At 41.1% G+C, this 18,092-nt stretch overlaps 2 protein-coding genes across 3 annotated transcripts in view; one reads left to right on the top strand and one right to left on the bottom strand.

Moving 5' to 3' along the window:
* Window positions 1-999: 999 nt before the first annotated feature.
* On the bottom strand, window positions 1,000-6,071 carry selenof (selenoprotein F). The gene is made up of 5 exons (XM_024263617.2): window positions 5,906-6,071; window positions 4,424-4,591; window positions 2,739-2,802; window positions 2,522-2,571; window positions 1,000-1,668 (listed from the first exon to the last, which is right to left on the bottom strand). Exons 1-5 carry the CDS (start codon window positions 5,951-5,953, stop codon window positions 1,537-1,539), a joined length of 462 nt encoding a protein of 153 aa, XP_024119385.1. The 5' UTR covers window positions 5,954-6,071; the 3' UTR covers window positions 1,000-1,536.
* A 255-nt stretch (window positions 6,072-6,326) lies between these two features.
* Window positions 6,327-18,092, top strand: part of hs2st1a (heparan sulfate 2-O-sulfotransferase 1a) — a 20,629-nt gene continuing 8,863 nt past the window's right edge. For both annotated transcript variants that reach the window (XM_024263619.2, XM_024263618.2), the window contains exon 1: window positions 6,327-6,781. In XM_024263619.2, coding sequence (XP_024119387.1) covers window positions 6,658-6,781 — 124 coding nt within the window. In that variant the 5' untranslated portion in view covers window positions 6,327-6,657. The remainder of the gene's footprint in view (window positions 6,782-18,092) is intronic.

Below are 18,092 nucleotides of genomic sequence, written 5' to 3'. Positions count from 1 at the left end.
GCATCACCGGAGATTTTCACCTGAGCAAAAGTATTTATATGACCTTCAACATGTTGCACAGGGTCCCTTCAAGTTCAATTTAAAACTTTAGACATTTTTAAGGCCTTGCAAGTCAAAAATTAAGAACGATTTCATAGTCTATTTCCAATTTAATTAATTTATTCCTTTTTTTTAACTTTCTTCTTATCTAGTCATTTGTGGTCTGTGCTATGATACTTTACAGCTCTTCTTTTACTTCTTTTTTTAAATCAAAACATATTTCAGCATATTAGTGCATAAAAACTGGTTTTGTTAATGTTTAGTTACGTCATTTGATCAAAATAATTTGGGTTGAAAACATTTAATCTTGGACATGAAATGTGAAATGGAGAACTTTCAGACAGCACAATTTTTAAAGCTCAAATATCAAAATTCAAAACTTTTTAAGGCATTATTTTCAAATTCATAAATTCAATGGTTTTAAGATCCTGCAGGGATTCTGGTTGCAGTATAATTTCTTTTAGGTATTTCTTCTTCTCAAATTTCTAGTTTTTCAGTCATTTTCGAGCATGTTTTTAGGATATTCTTATGGTTTTATTTTCCATTTTATTACATAAACCACAGTTGAAAATAAAAATTACTCTAATTAATTATGTGTTGTCATATTTTGATATATTTTCTATAATAAGTACTTTTTGGGGGTAAATTATACCAGGTAAAAATTACCCGGCAAAAGGCATGTTACAACTTTTTAGAGTTAAAGTGTTAAGGATTAAGGAGGAGAAGGATAAATAATCCCTGGTTAGGTTTCCTCCTTGTAGCAACAACCCCATTGAATGAAAGTTCTCTAAAGCAAATATGAACATTATTTTAGGTCCCTTCCAATAGTCAGATGTTAAATTAGTGAATTTTGGTTTTGAGAATCAGAAACCAGCTGGGCTGTAATACTGATGACGGCCACCAGATGTCAGCAAACTCCAGTTGGCCTAAAAAGCTAAAACTTCATCAAAACAAACGACATAAAGAGAGAATATTTTTATTTTTGCATATTTATGCCATCAATAAACTTCAAGAATTGAAAAAAAAGTCCAGTTTCTCTTCAAAGCAGAACGAGCAGAAAGGCACAAAGTAACATCAGAGTTCACACTCCATCAGGGTTCTTGTGAAGTCGTCACACATGTGTGCCTCTGCAGAGGCCTGCGTTTGCAGAGGATCCAGGACCAAAGCATCTCACCTGTAAACTGATGAGTGTTACATAAAAAAAAGAAAAAAAAAATCATACAGGAACATTAAACACGTTGGTTCTCCAGAACTGGACTGAAAATGATCTGAGAGGACGCGTCACGTCCCTTCAAAGTAATTTGGTCAAATTTTCACAAAAACATAATGACATGGACGAATTCATATGAAGCAGAGATTTTAGAGACATTGTTCCAGGTTGAGCACAAACATAGGAAAACAGTCACCTGATCAGAAAGAAAACAGAGTTTTCACCTCTGGGACACTTTTGTGATTCATGAAAACAAGATAAAAAAAAAAAAAAAAGTTTCTCTTTATTTATATGCGTTCCAACTTCTCACTCAGAAACTCCTCCACGCTGTCGGTGTTCCACTTGAGGATGCTGAGCTCCTCAGCAATGTTCCCGTTATCGTCCAGAAGCTTGAGGACAGGATCGGAGCCTCTCACATACTGAGGAGAGGAGAACACGGCTCAGCCACAGACTTCAGAACCACCACTGAGAATCAGGATGGAACACTTAACACGTCTGAAATCCCTCCATAACCCCTAAACACTAAAAACCTAAATAGTGCGGGACTATATAGTGCCCTGGATTTTAAAGGCATTCGGACAAGGTGCTCACTATTTTTATTTTGATTATGACGCCACCGATTTCAGTCAAGATCAAATCAATACGAACATTTCATGACGTTTATTTATGATTCCACTGTGTTAGTGAAAATGTGGATGGTTTATTCAAATAAAAAATGGAAAGACGTTATTTAGTTCAAAATTGGTTGACCGCAATGCATTGTGGTACATAGTCACTGAGCATCAATGAGTGCTAGTTTTTCGCAAAGATTTCTGGGAAACTTCTAGTGCACTCGATTTTAGAAATAGTAGATTCGGACGGCACTAGAAAATGACGAATGCACTATATAGTGATTAGTAGTGGAGTCACAAACGATTATTTTAATAGTCGACTAATTAACGATTATTTTTCTGACTAGTCGACTAATCGGGTCATGGGCAAACTGGATGTAAAGCACAAATCTTAACCATCATTAACTTTAAACTAACTAAAAACTAGATATATAGCATTAGCTGCGATAATGCTAGTGTGAATGCTGTAAGCTGAATTTGGCTGCTGAAGATGTTGGTGCTGATAGCTGAAGATTCTGAAATTGATAGCTAATAAACACTGAAGCTGATAGCTGAAAACACTGAAGCTGGTCGCCAGCTAAAATATTAGCTAAATGCTAAAATTAGCCTTGTCGTGGCGGCCCTAGTGAGTCGGGAGGAATTCGGACATAGTAAAGAGTACCTTGATCTGCAGACCCTTGAAGATCTTGGGCTTCTCGCTCCTGACAAAAGCTGAGGACACAGAAGAGAATCAGGAGGCCGTTACATGGAGGAGCTGCAGAGCGCAGAAGAACCTCCAGACACCGAGGAGGAGAGAGCTGAAGCAGCAGAAAGCTTCAACAAAGCACAGCTAGAACAACTGCCTCCCAGACGGACTTTACTGGGGTTGAAGAGCTCACCTTGGACTTGAGGGAACCTCCCCAATTTTCATCCACACACCTCCAGGATGGCGCCTGCATAGAGCTGCAAAGACACCGGACAAAGCGTGAGGGGACTTCTAAAGGCAGCAGAACCAGAGGAGGTATGTGGCATTGGGGGTGGAGCTCCAAAAGCCACACACCCCCCCAGAGGAGATTTTGGAAACAGAGACTTCAGATCAACATGAAAAATGGCTTTTTAAGACGTTTAGGATTGTGGGATTTTAGTTAAAATCTTCATAATTAAAACATTACTAGGAAGGTTTTTTTTGTTTGTTTTAATAGTCATAGGGAGACTTGAAGCTCACGTTGCTGTGACAACAACCTGATGCACAATCAAGAACATCCGATGCCTTAGAGCAGCAGCTCTTGATCGATCCGGTTCTTTTGATGTTCTTTTGAGGTTTTGAAGAAGACTCAAGATGAAACATCCTTAACCCATGTGTCAAAGTCAAGGGCCGAGGGGCCGGATCTGGCTCTCCTGGTAATTCTATCCGACCCTCCAGATCATTTTATTTTATTCTTATTAATGACCTGATGTTATCTTGCGCTCATTTCTAACTTGTATAATTTTAACAAATTATATATTTTTATGGAGAGTAAACTATTGAAAGTTATTTAAGGTTTAAGTTGATTTATTCTGGAATAATATTCCTGCCTTTTTATTATTCATAAAGATGTTAAAAAGTTACAATTTTAAAGTTTAAAAAAATTGGCATTTTTTTTGTCAATTTTGGAGTTTAATTAATATTTCAGCTTCATGCTAGCTGCTTTGACAATCCTAAGTTTTTTTAGGCTAATTTGGCATTTAGCTAATATTTTATTTGGCTATCAGCTTCAGTGATTTCAGCTTTCAATTTCAGCATCTTCGGCTATCAGCACTAGCATGTTTAGTTGCAAAATTCAGCTTAAATCATTCACACTATCATCATCACAGGTAATGCTACATATCTAGTTCATAGTTATTTTAAAAATTTAGGTTTTTAAAGTTTTAAGAATGTAGTTTTAGAATGTTTAATAAATGTTTATCCTGTTCAGCCCACGACCTAAGGTGCGTTTTGGATTCTGGCCCCCTGTGCGATTGAGTTTGACACTCCCACTTTAACCCTTTAACACCTGATGCGTCATCTGTGACTCTTAAACACAAAATCTTTAACATACTGTATCTTTTCAACCATTAACTCAGTAATTAAAGCATATTTCTGCATTTCTGATTTCTGTAGTTCTGCAGGGAAACGTTTCACCATCAGGAGGTGAGATGAAGCAAGAAAGAGCTGTTGCTAGGATACAACACAAAAGGCTTGAGGGCTTTACTTAATCAAGAGAGGAGTCTGGAGTATTTTTCAGTGTCACTTGTTTGTTCCTGAGAGTGGTAAGACTGCTGCTGTAATCCCGGCTGCACTGAGACACGCGTCCCGCCTCGCGTCCCGCTGCAGGAGTTAAAGAGGGCTGTTGACGGGTCAGAGCTGTTTTTAGAAGCAGCCCGGGAACCCGACCCTGGGGGTCCACCTCTGACAGACAGGTCCTCACTCCCCCAGCACAAACAAACCAGTAATATAATTACAGCACGTGCCCAGTTAACCTTTCCAGCATTTGCTGGAACGCTCCACGCTGTAAATTCAGCAGAACCGTTCCTGCTCCCCTCGCCGTCCCGTCACCCTCCTCACCTTGCGTCCGTCCATCTGAGCCTCTTGCTGGCAGCATTGGCCGCAGTTTGGCTGCAGCTTCGTGAGGCTGAACTCCCCGAGCAGGTCGCAGGAGCTGCACAGGAGGTTGCTGGAGAAGCCCAGATCCCTGCAGGCCTCAGAAGACAGCTCGGCTCCACAGGCCAGGAGCTGCAGAGAGGAGGAGGAGGAGGTGAGCCATGACAAATAAATGTGTCAGCTGAACGATGAAGGACGGCTTCAATTTCACCAGACCTCACTCTACAGCAGGGGGTGTCAAACTCAATCACACAGGGGGCCAAAATCCAAAACACACCTTAAGTCACTGGCCAAACAGGATAAACATTTATTATACACTAAGAATACATTTTTAAAACTTTTAAACCGTAACTTTTGAACATAATTATGAACTAGATATATAGCATTACCTGCAATAATGCTAGTGTGAGTAAAGTGAATGTGGCCGCTGAAGATGCTAGTGCTAAAAACAATAAAGCTAGTAGCTTAAAATGCTGAAGCTGATAGCAATCTAAAATATTAGCAAAATGCCAAATTAGCCTAAAAAACAAAAGCCCGCTGTCATAGCCCCCAAAATAAAAAAGCCTAAATTAGCCAAAACAGCTAGCACAAACTCAAAATAGCCCATAAAATCTTAGCAAAAGCCAAAATAGTCCAAAAAACTAGGATAATGCCATTTTTAAAAAACTTTTAAACTGTAACTTTTTTAACATAATTGTGAATAATAAAAAGGCAGGAATATTATTCCAGATTAAATCAATTTAAATAATAAAAAAAAAAACTTTAAATATTTTACTCTCTCTACATAAAAATATATTTTGTCAAAATTATACAAGTTAGAAATAACTGCAAGATAACATGGGGCCATTAATAACAATAAAATAAAAATATCTGAAGGGCCGCATCCGGCCCCCGGGCCTTGACTTTGACACATGCGCTCTACAGCCAAACCTGCGTCACAAGCTCAGATTTCATCCTGCTCTGGTGAATAAAAAAACACTGAATCGTTCCTGCAAAGAGAAGTCACCGCTTTACATAAACACGCCTTACCCGATTTGTTTGATCAGGAAAGAGAAAAAAAAGATGTTTAAGGAAACATTTTAAATACAGAACGATAATGTTGATTAGTAACGATTCTATAACTTTCAATATTTGCTTCTGACTAAACCATAGCACGTGACTGGAGTTCGTTTTATGGGTTCGTTACATCTAAAGACGCCGGAAGTCTCATTATCAGCTTTTCTTGTCTTTAAAGCGGTAATATTATTGGGGTGTTTTCGCAGAAACTAAACAAACAAAACTGAACAAAAGGACGGCGTTCAGCTAAGCCACGTCATTCTGAGGCTGCCTGAACATCCGGCTTTAAAAACCCGTAGAAAGTGACATCCTAACAACCTATCTAACCATCCAAATCCAAATATCATTTAAAAATACCCATTGATGCCCAAATTTCTATATAGAATTTACCGTTTGGAGTAGTGAAAGGAGCCACAGCAGATTCACTTCAGCCGACATCTTGCAGCCTGCTTTGTTACAGGAAAGACAGCCTGACTTGGTTAAGACAACTTCATCCCGCCTGAACGGAAATGTACTCAAACAATACGTTCAAATATTTATATGTGTGATGAAATATACTATAAAATAACAAGAAGCATATATTTAATGGTATTTCAATAGTTTTTGAAATAACCCCGTTAAATAATGTCCTCGTGTTGGTTTATTTCATGCTGGCATAATCCACGGCCACCTAAAATGACTTCCTCACCACCGCAGCTCCCAGCGAAGAGCGACACCTGCTGTTGAACTCTCAGCAAAAACTGTCCAATCAGGATCGAGCAGAGGTCAGAGAGGACCAATAGCGGATCTCCGTGCCACAGTGGCTCGGTTCTCCATCCAATGGTTTGCTTGGAGAGGAAACAGAGTCCACGGAGCAGCGGATAACACAGTGCTTGGAACAGGGCAGTGGTACAGTGGGATACCGGGAGCAGAGGGGTTCGTACCGCTTCTCGGAGAGCTAAATCCACCCGGTGGACAGATCCGTTATGGCTGTCGTGATTGACACAACAATCGGTCAGATTATGGACGTGTGGCGGTAGAGTCAGCTGCTGGTGGGATCCAGACCCGGACAGAGGGCCGTCCGCGCCGTAACCAGCTGTCGTTCCTGTTCTCAGAGATCTCCCCTGGAGCATGGACTGACAAACCCCGCCGCAGATGATTTGATGGGGCTGCTCAGAGTCATGATGCCGCCCAAGTTGCAGCTTCTGGCGCTGCTGGCGTTCGCAGTGGCCATGTTTTTCCTAGAGAACCAGATCCAGAAGCTGGAGGAGTCCCGCGGAAAGCTCGGTGAGTTGAAGCGCTGCAGTTCCGTCGGTACTGTCTCTGTGAGTCACTCTCTGCTGAGGTTTCGGATGCTTTGGTTCCGAGAAGAAGCAGGCCGTGTCCTGTGTATAGCAGAAAGATGCTTGGTTATCTTTAATGCTGTTTATAGGGGTCACCTGTACAGGTGCCGAGTGGAGCCCCTGGATCAGAGCGGGGGTTCAGGGACCCTGCCCTGCTGCTAGTGCTGCGACAAACAATTATTTTAATAGTCGACTAATCACGATTATATTTTCTGATTAGTCGACTAATCATGTCATTTGCAAAGTGGATGTAGGCACACATCTTAACCATCATTAGCTTTAAACTAACTACAAATAAAGAGAATGAAGATGATTGTCTATTAAACTTTTAATGATTTTTTTAGCCCCTGTCCTTTATTAGTTTCTGGTATTAAAACAAGATTAAACTAGAAAAGTTGCACGACCTGCAATAATGCTAGTGTGAATGGTTTTTGCTGAAAGTATTCGCTGAAAATGCTGACACTTTTTGCTGAAAATGGCGACGCAGTTTACATTAATTGCTGCAGGGATTTACTGAAAACGCAAACATTTCCTAAAAGACTGTAAATTTAGTTAAAGAACTATGAAAGAGTGCTGAAGTTGACCTTAATTTCTTAAAATTTTGTTGTAAAATCGCTCAATAGCCCTAATCCCAATTTTGCAAAAATATTTAGTGTTGCATAAATATGATCTGACTCCAAATTAGCCCCCAAAAAATCAGGATATGTAGAATTAATCAAAATTGCTAGCTTGTGGCTTAAATACTAGCTATATCCTAAAGTTCCTCAGTAAACTAAATTAGTCAGAAATGTTTGCATGTTGCTAAGATAGAAGCCAAACTCTAAATTAGTATATAAAATATCACAGTATATAATATAGTAGCCAAAAACGTTAGCAGGTTGCTAAAATATTAGTTAAACTCAAAATTAGCCTAAAAAACCTCAGTAGATACAAATTAGCCAACAAGCTAGCTCATTGCTTAAATGCTAGCTAAACTCCAAAATAGCCTAAAATTTCTAAGCAAACTTAATTAGTCAAAATTGTTAGCTTTTTGCTTAAATAGAAGCTAAACTCTAAGTTATGCAATAAAACCCTCAATAGAAAACAAATTAGCCAAAAACGTTAGCATGTGGCTAAAAATATTAGCTAAACTCAAGTTTTTTTGAAAATGACTCTAAAAGATGAAAACATCAATATATTTAAAGGCTTGTTGCTAATCTACTTAAAACTTTGACTTTTGAAGACTTTCTCATTCATTTTCTATGGGGCATATTTTGTTCAGTATTACAAAAACTGTAAAGTTTAATAAAACAAAAATACAAGCAGAAATGTCCTGAACAAGCTGAATATTTTGATACCAAGATTTCTGAAATGACTGAGAGTGTGATTAAGTTTTTATGTACTGAAAAATGTACGGAAAGGAGCATCACTATAGTGTGAATGCTTACTAAACATTCACACAATCAGTCCTTCAAAGATCTGGGAAATCACAGGATCACTCTGGTTCCGATGGTCTGAGGGTACAGGACTTCAGAGTGGACCGCTGTCAGGATGGACAGAACTGCTGGACAGGCTGTCAACTGCTTTGGTATCCTCCCTCTAGGTTGCTCATCGCCTGCTGTTTTGTTTATCTGGCTGCATCTGAGTGAAGGTGCGTGAAGCAAAGCGGTGCAGTATCATCAGGATCTTTACTGGCTTCAGCTGAGGCTTGAACACACAGTGAAAACAGAGATACTGATCTGACCTGCTGGCTCCAAGAAGCCAAAATCCCAGAACTTCTATAGAATCTGAATCAGCTTTATTGGCCAAGTTCATTGTGTACACAAGCAATTTAGCTCCAGTGTCTTCTGTTCTTGTGTGCAAATTAGGCAAGGTAAATAGGTCTAGAAAAATAAAACAAGAATAATAAAGAAAAAATATTTATGAAAGGAAAAAGAAGAAGCTGGCTTTGTGGTGGGTGGTTCTGAAACGTCGCCCTGAGGGCAGGAGACTGAAAAGACTGTCCGGGTCTGTGGAGATTCTACCAGCCCGCCTCCTCATCCTGGACCGGTACAGGTCCAGAATGGAGGGGAAAGTGTGCACCCACAATCCTCTCATCAGACCTGATGATTTATCTCTTCTACAGAGAGATAAACAGCTCTTACTGGCCAATCAAATGACTGGCCCCCATCTCGGAGCGTTTGACAGATTATTCCAAGCTGCTTTCAGAGGAAGGGGTGTGGCTTTCCAACAAAATTACTCCTGATTGGTCAGAGTGGTTGCCATAGAAACACTGACTTAGACCGACTTGGACCAGTCACTGTTTACTAATTTCATCAGGCTCGTTTGTTTTGTGGAAAAATGGGGATCGAATTCATTCATTTGGTTGGAGCCGGAAGTAAGCCAGTTTTCTATGGGTGACATCACACTCACTCAGTCCAGTTCTCTTATACCGTCAACGTTGCAGTCTGACAGGAGAGGAGATTCCTGATTCATCACAGATCAGTTTTAACCTGATTACTGACGTCATTGTTATGTGCAGTAGTTTTGCCACAAACGACCGTTTTGATAGTCGACTAATCACAGATTATTTTTACAGATTAATCGACTAATCATGTCACGGGCAAACTGGATGTAAAGCACACATCTTAACTTCCATTAGCTTTTTTTTAACAAAAAACTTACACCTGCGATCATGCTAGTCTGAATGCTATAAGCTGAATTTGGCCGCTGAAGATGCTAGTGCTGATAGCTGAGATACTGAAATTGATGGCTAAATTCGTTGAAGCTGATAGCAAGCTAAAATATTAGCTAACTGCCAAATTAGCCTAAAAAGGAAAAAAAGCCTAAATTAGCTAAAATAACCAGCATGCAGCTGAAATATTAGCTAAACTCCAAGATGGCCTAAAAAAAACTTAAAAAATGCCAAAATAATCTGAAAAAGCAAGGATTATAACATTATAACTTTCAACTTCACTACACTCTGACTCCATGTAATATAAAGTAACGCCTAATGGACTATTAAATTAGTCGTTTTTAATAGTCATCGATTAGTCGATGATGACTTTATCAGTCAGTGAGCAACTGTTGCTGCATGCGCACACCCAGTTAGAAATCAATTTGCCCCGGGACGTGCTCACATAGATGTTCACATGCTGAAACAGAACCTCAGAGGCCACGCCCCCTCTCACCGCCCTTGCTGCAGGAATCTGTTGACTTGGCAAAATTCATCATGATGGATGAGTGGAGGAGCAGGCTGCTGTAGATGTGGATCAGGAGCTGTGAAGCACAATCTGTGAGCCTCACAGCCACCAACGACTTGTATCACTAGAGATGAAATGCTAGCTGGTTGTGTTGGACGCCATATTGGAATGGTACTGCGGTGTTACAATTTTAGAAACAGAGCTGACTTTTCACTAGTAAATTTTTGCTGTCAGCTGATAAAGGAGAACTTCTAGAAAACATTTTAACAAGATCTGAGTGATTTTACTCTCAATGGTGAACGTTTAGGCTGATCTTGTAGTCTATTCAAAGTCAGTGATAGCTTTAGACTTCACACTATTTCTACATTTTCTGGCAGGACCACTGATCTTTTTATTTTACGAAGGATGGCCGTGTTAATTGTATGTGTGTTAGACCTCAGATCAGACCAGACGACCTGCTGGTAATTAGATTACTAAGTGGAGAAAATTAAATTAACCAGGATTTCCTCAGTAGTGAAGAGGGAGGAGACCATGAGCGCTGAATCCTACCCCGGTGGGCGGACCAGGAAATGTGGTGTTTGAAAGACCGCCTCCCCGCTGTCGCGTTGGTGCCGGAGTCTTTCTGATAGAGGCTGGCTGGGTTCCACTTGTAGAACGGGAGCTCCCAGACCAGCGTTGCCATCCCTGCCAGGTGAATTTGTCCCATGGCGTTGCATCGCGACCGGCTGTATAGTAAGTCCTGGACACTACGTGCTTTAGAGACCTCACTGCTCAAAGACCATAGATGGAGTGCTTACTGAGCCCTCTCTTCTGTCTGCGGGACCATCGGTACTGCTCTGTTCTCAGTCGGCTCAGACTGTGTCACGCTGATCCGGGAGCGGACCGGGCCATATATAACGGTATATCATGGTATTAATATTTTTGCACAAAGTGCAACCACTTGGTACAAAATTATTATTACCATAACCTGGGAATATTTTTTCTGATGTTCAGAGTTTTTTCCTTTTTAAAATCAGACCAAATTGAACCATTTATAGGTCATTTTACTGGGTCTGCAAAGCCATGTCTCATTCTTTTTGTATCTTGGACAAAAGTTCAAAGCTATTGTCTAGCGATTAATTTCATTGACAGCCACCATAATGACTGACAGAATGTCCAAGTACATCTGCTCTCAATCAACATGGATGCCACACAGAACCAGGACAGAAGCAGGACTTCAATGATCTCTGAAAGAAAATGTTTGACAGAATGTTGCAGCCTTGTTTGCACTCTGCTGATGTTCTTCCTGCTCTCATATTGAGGACTCCGGTTGAACTCTTTGTCTTCCAAAGACTCTCAGAGTGGCTCGCCCCACTGCCAGACTGATCCATTACTCTTCTGTGGGCCTGCAGTCAGACAGCGGATGGATGGGAATAAAAGGGGACGATAAGAAAAACTGGACACCAAAAATAAAAGGAACAGTTTATTAAAGAACCAAAACTCTGTGTCCGGGAATGAAAATAAAATAGTGTTCTGGTTAAAAAAGAAGACAAACCAAAAGGGAGTTGGAAACTTAGCCAATAATAAAATAAGTCAGGCAGACTGCTGACCCAGCCATGACGACCGTCTGAGTAAGTAGCTCCCTGCTAAGACCGCATAACCAAGACTACCCCAAGAAAACACATAAACAAAGCCCACAAATCAAGACTACCAATTCCCAAACTAAAATAACAAAACCCAGCAGTGTAAGACTGCTGAGGATAAAAGAGACCAAACCAGCACCACACCAACTAAAACCCAGCCTGCTTGGTGTTGCCTCCTCTGTCTTAAATAGCCAGCAGGTTCAAATTAAGGGACGTTGGCCACACCTGCCAGGTGAGCCAAAGGACTGGATGGAAAAAGGGTGCAGCTGTTGCAGCAGGACGGAACACCCTGCTTCTCATCAGTGCCCCAAATGAAAGCAGTGCATAGTTCCATTCACTGTGTTGTGAATGTGGTTTCTTCCTCACACCCAGAGCATTATGGGTAATCTGAGCATTGACCAAGGAAATCAGGCTAACAGATCAGTTGTGCTCTAGAACAGTTTTGTGTGATTTGGTTGGTTGACTGAATCACGGTTTTACTAGAAAAAACTCCTGATTCACTTGACTCTGACACAACTCTATTTTCTTTTTCTTGAAGTGCCAATTTAATCTTTTTCTAAATAGAAATTTTGCTTTGAAAAATTTCCACCTCATGAGTATCTATAAATGCTGAAAGAAAGACTTCTTCATCTGTGTGCCTGCAGGCAATCTGCGGCATGAATGTCTCCCAACAGGAACAACTCTCAGAACATTGAGCATCAATGCATTCTATCCTCTGGCAAGTGTTCAGACTGATTAAAGGAATTCAATTTCCATCTGTTGCATAGTGATATTAGCTTCCACACAGAGGAGTCTCTGTGATGGGCTCCAAGGGAGAAGAGAGAAGCTGTTGATCACAGAAGAAAGGGGAAGCATGTATTCAATGAGGAGTGTTTGCAGAGATGATGTCAAACCTCCAACCATTCAGCTGTGGCTGCAAACCCTTGTTTTCAGACGGACTCTGATTCTCATGCAAGGCTCATCCAGCCCCAACACACATGCACAGACACACACTCACATACGCAGACGCATACACACACATGCACAGACATGCGCAGTCGCACGCACACATGCCAACACACACATGCGCAGACACACACATGCAGAGACACACACAAATGCATAGACATGCGTAGAAACACACACATACGCAGACACACACATGCACAGACACACTTATACATGCATAGACATGCGCAGACGCACACATATGAACAGACATGTGCAGACACACGCATACATGCATAGACATGCGCAGACGCACACAATAAACAGACATGCGCAGACACACACATATGAACAGACATGTGCAGACATGCATACATGCACAGACATGCGCAGACACACACCTATGAACAGACATGCGCAGACACACACATATGAACAGACATGCGCAGACACACACATATGCACTGACATGTGCAGACACACACACATGCACAGGTAAATACTCATTTGCAGACACATGCACAGTGTGTTCCAAACTATAATGCAAATTGTATTTAAGAGTCAAAAAGGTCAAATTCTTTGTTTTTCAATGAAACCCATGAATGATATTGTCTCTTTGTGTCTCTTTGGATCACTGACATCAATCTCAGACTCCTGTGATCATTGGTTTTCAGGTGAGTTCAATTAAAGGAAAAAATACTAAAGAAGGACGTTCTACATTATTAAGCACACCAACATTTTCCAGCAGTTTGGGAAAGAAAAAGGATTTCTCCCGCTGAAATGTGTGAACTAGTTGAAAGTCTAGGGATAAGGTATGAAAACCTTTAATATTTCATGAAAACTTAACCGTGATCATCGTGCTATGAAGAGACTTGTGTCTGATTCAGACACACGGGTTGGTGCAGATAAAGACAGAATGAGGAAGATTTCTGTCAGGATTTCGAGAGCAGCTGCTAAAATACCATCACAAAGAAGCAGTACACATTTGAAGCTGCTGATATCTCTGGAATCTGCCAACATCAAGGTGTAAGCTCCTCCAGAGGCTTTGAGGTATACGTAAACCTTCTATTGCCTCTATTGGAGGCAGTTCACATCCAAACTGCAGCTCTGAAAGGCTATTCTGACATCCTGCAAAGAAATTCAAGCAGAAACTCTCCAAAACGTTCAATAGATGCAAGAATTGTGAAGCTGTTAAAAAATAACGGGTCCTATGTTCTATTGTAACCTGACCTATGAAGATGTTTCTGATTGGAATAGCTTTAGATTTCAGTAAATATGACGTCTTAATGCAGCAAATTCAACAAATGACCATTTTCAGTTCTTATGAATCTATCAAATGTTGTGGAAAATTTGAAGGTTTTTGCTTTGACAAAAATGCTTTAGGAGGTTTGTTCAATGACATTGAATAGATACTCTAATGCAGGGTGTCAAACTCAATCACACAGGGGGGAAGAAATCCAAAACACACCTTAGGTCGTGGGCCAAACAGGATAAACATGTATTGAACACGTCAAAGCTAAAATTGGAAAATTTTAAAAACTTTTTAACATATTGCTGAACTAGATATATAGAATTGCCTGCGATAATGCTAGTGTGAATGCTGTAAGCTGAATTTGGCCGCTGGAGATGCTGAAATTGATAGCTAAAAATGCTGAAGCTGATAGCTAGCAAAAATATTGGCTAAATGCGAAATTAGCCTAAAAAAACTTAGGTTAGTCAAAACAGCTAGCATGTAGCTGAAAAATTGCTAAACTTTAAAATAACCTTCAAAACTGAAAAAAAACCCCTAAATTACAGCTAACATGTAAATATTAGCTAAACTCCAAAACAGCCTAAAAAAGTTTTTATAAATGCAAAGTTAGCCGAAACAGCTAGCATGTAGCTGAAATATTCCAAAATAGCCTAAAAAATCTTAGTAAATACCAAAATAGTCCACAAAGCTAGCAGAATGCCATTTTTTTCAACTTTAAAAACATAATTTTTTAACATAATTATAGATAATAAAAAGGCAGGAAATCTTAAATAACTTTCATTATTTTACTCTCCAGAAAATTATATTTTGTCAAAGTTATATAAGTTAGAAATAAGTGCAAGATAACATCGGGTCATTAACGACAATATATTAAAATGATCTGGAGGGCCGGATAGAATTACCCGTAGGGTCGGATCCGGCCCCTGGGCCTTGACTTTGACACGTGTTCTAATGGTTAGTGACTTGAAAATGATGTCGATTGTCATTGGTATCGAGTATTTAGAAAAATCATAGAAACATCATTAGCATTATAAATTGGAATGCGCTGTACATTGCAGACACAAACACACTTGTAGACACACATATGCAGATGCACAAACGTTTACAGACAGACGTACACACACACACACATGTGTTCAGACTTCCTCTCAGGAATCTTCTAGGCCTTGTTTCAGAATCCTGCTGTCTTCAGACGAACAGCTGACGTGTTGGTGTTGTGGACATTCCCGGCTTCTCGTTTTTGTTGTCATCGATGTGTTCCGTATGAACCCCATTAGAACCACCATATCTGTTTTTAGACGTCTTTAAGCGTCGTAAAGCCAGAGTCAATTGTTCTCACTCTGCACCTTCGCACCTGTTGCCGAATGAAGCCGGTATTTTGTGTGGCTTAAGCATTCTGTCTGAACAGCTGATGGGGGAGTCACTGAGGAGATGGGTGTAAATGGAATTGTCATGAGAGGGGGGGTGCAGGGGGCTAATGGTCATTGGGGCTCCTGCAGCATTGTGTTTGTTGAAGACTTTGATTGGTGTGAGGATTTACGGCCTCATGCTCACGACTCGTCTGACACTAAATCTTTGCCTGCAAAGTGGCTGGGAGCAGCAACTGGAGCCGTCGGTCTGCTGCTGCAGCAAGACCACGGACAGGTTCATTGAATGGTCGTGGATGGTTTTACACCCCAGATGTCGTTTTAAGATGTTTAAGACGTAGGGGTGGCACAATTAGTCGACTAATCGACGACTAATCAATTTTAAAATAGTTGACGACTAATTTAATAGTCGATTAGTTGTTACTTTATATTATATGGAGTCAGAGTTTAGTAAAGTTGAAAGTTAGAATGGCCTTATGCTAGCTTTTTGGACTATTGTGACATTTATTTAGGTTTTTTAAGCTGTTTTGGAGTTTAGCTAATATCTCAGCTACATGTTGACTATTTTGGCTAATTTAGGCTTGTTTTTTTTCATTGTTTAGGCTGTTTTGCATTCAGATCTCCAGGTTTTATCTGCCCTTCCTTCCTTGAGGGTTTCTGTGTCCTCTCCTCATCTGCTGGCCCGTTCAACATGTTGGACCAGAACTGGTTCTTATATCTTTTCTGCTCTACCTCCATCCTCCCCCCCTAAGGTGTTCTGTGGGGAACAGAGCCTTGAATGAGACCTTGATCTCCCTGTCACTCGTGTGTCAAAGCCACTGATTCCGGTGCGGTTCTGAAGCCGCCCATCTGCTGCTTCTGGTTGGAACAAACACGAGTTTGATGGAAACTCTGTCTTGTGCAGCAGCATCAGAAAGCTTCCTGAGGATTCCTCTCGTTTGTCCATCTCCTCAGAGACTGTTCTGATTGGATTGGCCATTCAGAGGCGTTCACAGGCTGCTCTGGAATCATCGCGATCCCAGTGGCGCGGCGAGCGCATGAGTTCTGCAGTGGTGACATCACAGCACCCTTGGAAACTTGGCAACGCAAAACAGCAGCATGCATCCAAGTCTGTGTTGGAGGAAGGGGGGCGAGCGGCCGGATCTCCGTCCTGTCATTCTTCACTAATTCTGTAATCGGATGGCGTTCTGGCTGAACCTTCGGTTTGTGGCTGCTTCCACACCTGAGTTTGAGCCAGAGATCATCCTCTTCTCTTTCATGATCCCATGAGTTTGACACCACACCAGTCACAGGACGGAGATCTGCTCGAGAAATAAGTGATGATTCCTAAAACTGGAGTCTAATCGGCGTGAAATTGCCTCAGTAAATACAGGGCCGCACCTCGCCGTGCCGCACGCTCATCCTGCTGCTGTCTGTGAATGAAGCAGGAGTAACAGGCTTGTAGTTGTCACAGTTTTAAGAGCTGTGTTAGCGTCACGGTTTATAATTAGCTTTAAAGCACAGAGACACTGGAAAGAAGTGAAGTAAAGGAGATGTGGTGAAAGGAGTCCTGCTGTGTGGCCATGGTCATTCATGCTTTTGTTCTCTAATTAAAGGAGCCCGGGGCTGGATGTGGACATGTGTGTGTATGTGTGTGTCCTTTGATTTGGAGGTTGGAGACAAGTGTGTTCAGTCTGGCTCTGAAAGGGCATCTGCTGCACAGCCTCAGCGGCCCCTCTCTGCCCCTCTCGCCTCCTTGTTGGTTGCTGGAAATCCGCCCAAAACTCTTTAGTCTCAGAGCCGTTTCAGAGTCAGACCCCCACCCTCATCCTCTGTCCCCTCTGGTGAGGGGCTAAAAGAGCCCTGGAGCGTCCCTCTGAACAAAACCTCAATCTTAAGATGGAAATCAACAGGAAAATGTCCACACAAGTTTGCTTTATGTTGTCGATTCGATTTTTTTTATTCTTTGATGCAATTCAATTCAATTTTGAGTTTACACATTTATATACATTTGTTTAGAGTTCGATGAATAATCTATGATAAGTTTTGAATATATTTATTTTAATCTGATACAGTTCACATTAGGGCTGGGCGATATGACGATAAAAAACCGTCGTACGATCTCCAAAGCTGACGATAGGTCATTTTTAAGATATCGTTATATCGCGATCTTCTACGAAAAGCTGCAAGAGCGAGAAGGCAAAAGCTTGTTGACAGCTGTGACTTTAAATCCGAGCTGCTGCTGCTCCCCCTCCTCCTCCTCCTCCTCCTCCTCCTCCCCGGTGTGTTTTTCCTGTTTGGAAGTCACGTGACATACGACGGAACAGAGTCGCGTGCGCCGTCATTATGGATGCAGTCCTCCCGAGTAATGAATGACGGAGGTCCGAAAAAGTAACAAAAGGAGACGCAGTGTCTTGCAATCGACTTCAAAAACCTTGACAACACATCACGGGACAGGAATCGCGTTTTAATAGAGAGAAATCAGGCTGAGAACTTTGAACTGTGTGCTAAAGTTTAGGCTAAAGTGGGTGCTAGCAACTCATGACAGACATGCTAGTTTGGTTCTTTAATGTATGTTTTTATTAATGTTTCGTGTTTTTAAACATAGCGGATGTTAATCGCACGTATTTACGTTCAACCTGCACAAAAACTGATGGTATTTCATGTAGGAAACACGTAAAATGTTCTGTCAAGATGCACGGTGCTGCATTGTTTTGTTAGCTCTTTGCATAGATTTTGCTAGCTACTGTAAGAGCCTAAATCTTATCGTCGGTCGCACTCCCCTTGTAAGAAGTGTAAGTGAGTTTGCACATAATTTTCTTAATCCCTGGCGTCACCGTTGAGCTTCTTTCTTGGCCGTACGGACCGAATAAAAGCCCAACTAGAATAAACAGCGCTAATGCTAACGCTAGCCTTCTGCTCAGTGACAAACACAGCAGAGAGCAGA

The sequence above is a fragment of the Oryzias melastigma genome, linkage group LG17, assembly GCF_002922805.2.
Source record: "Oryzias melastigma strain HK-1 linkage group LG17, ASM292280v2, whole genome shotgun sequence".
Classification (NCBI taxonomy): domain Eukaryota; kingdom Metazoa; phylum Chordata; class Actinopteri; order Beloniformes; family Adrianichthyidae; genus Oryzias; species Oryzias melastigma.
The sequence above is the reverse complement of the archived record's forward strand: the minus strand, read 5'-3'. Positions and strand labels throughout refer to the sequence as shown.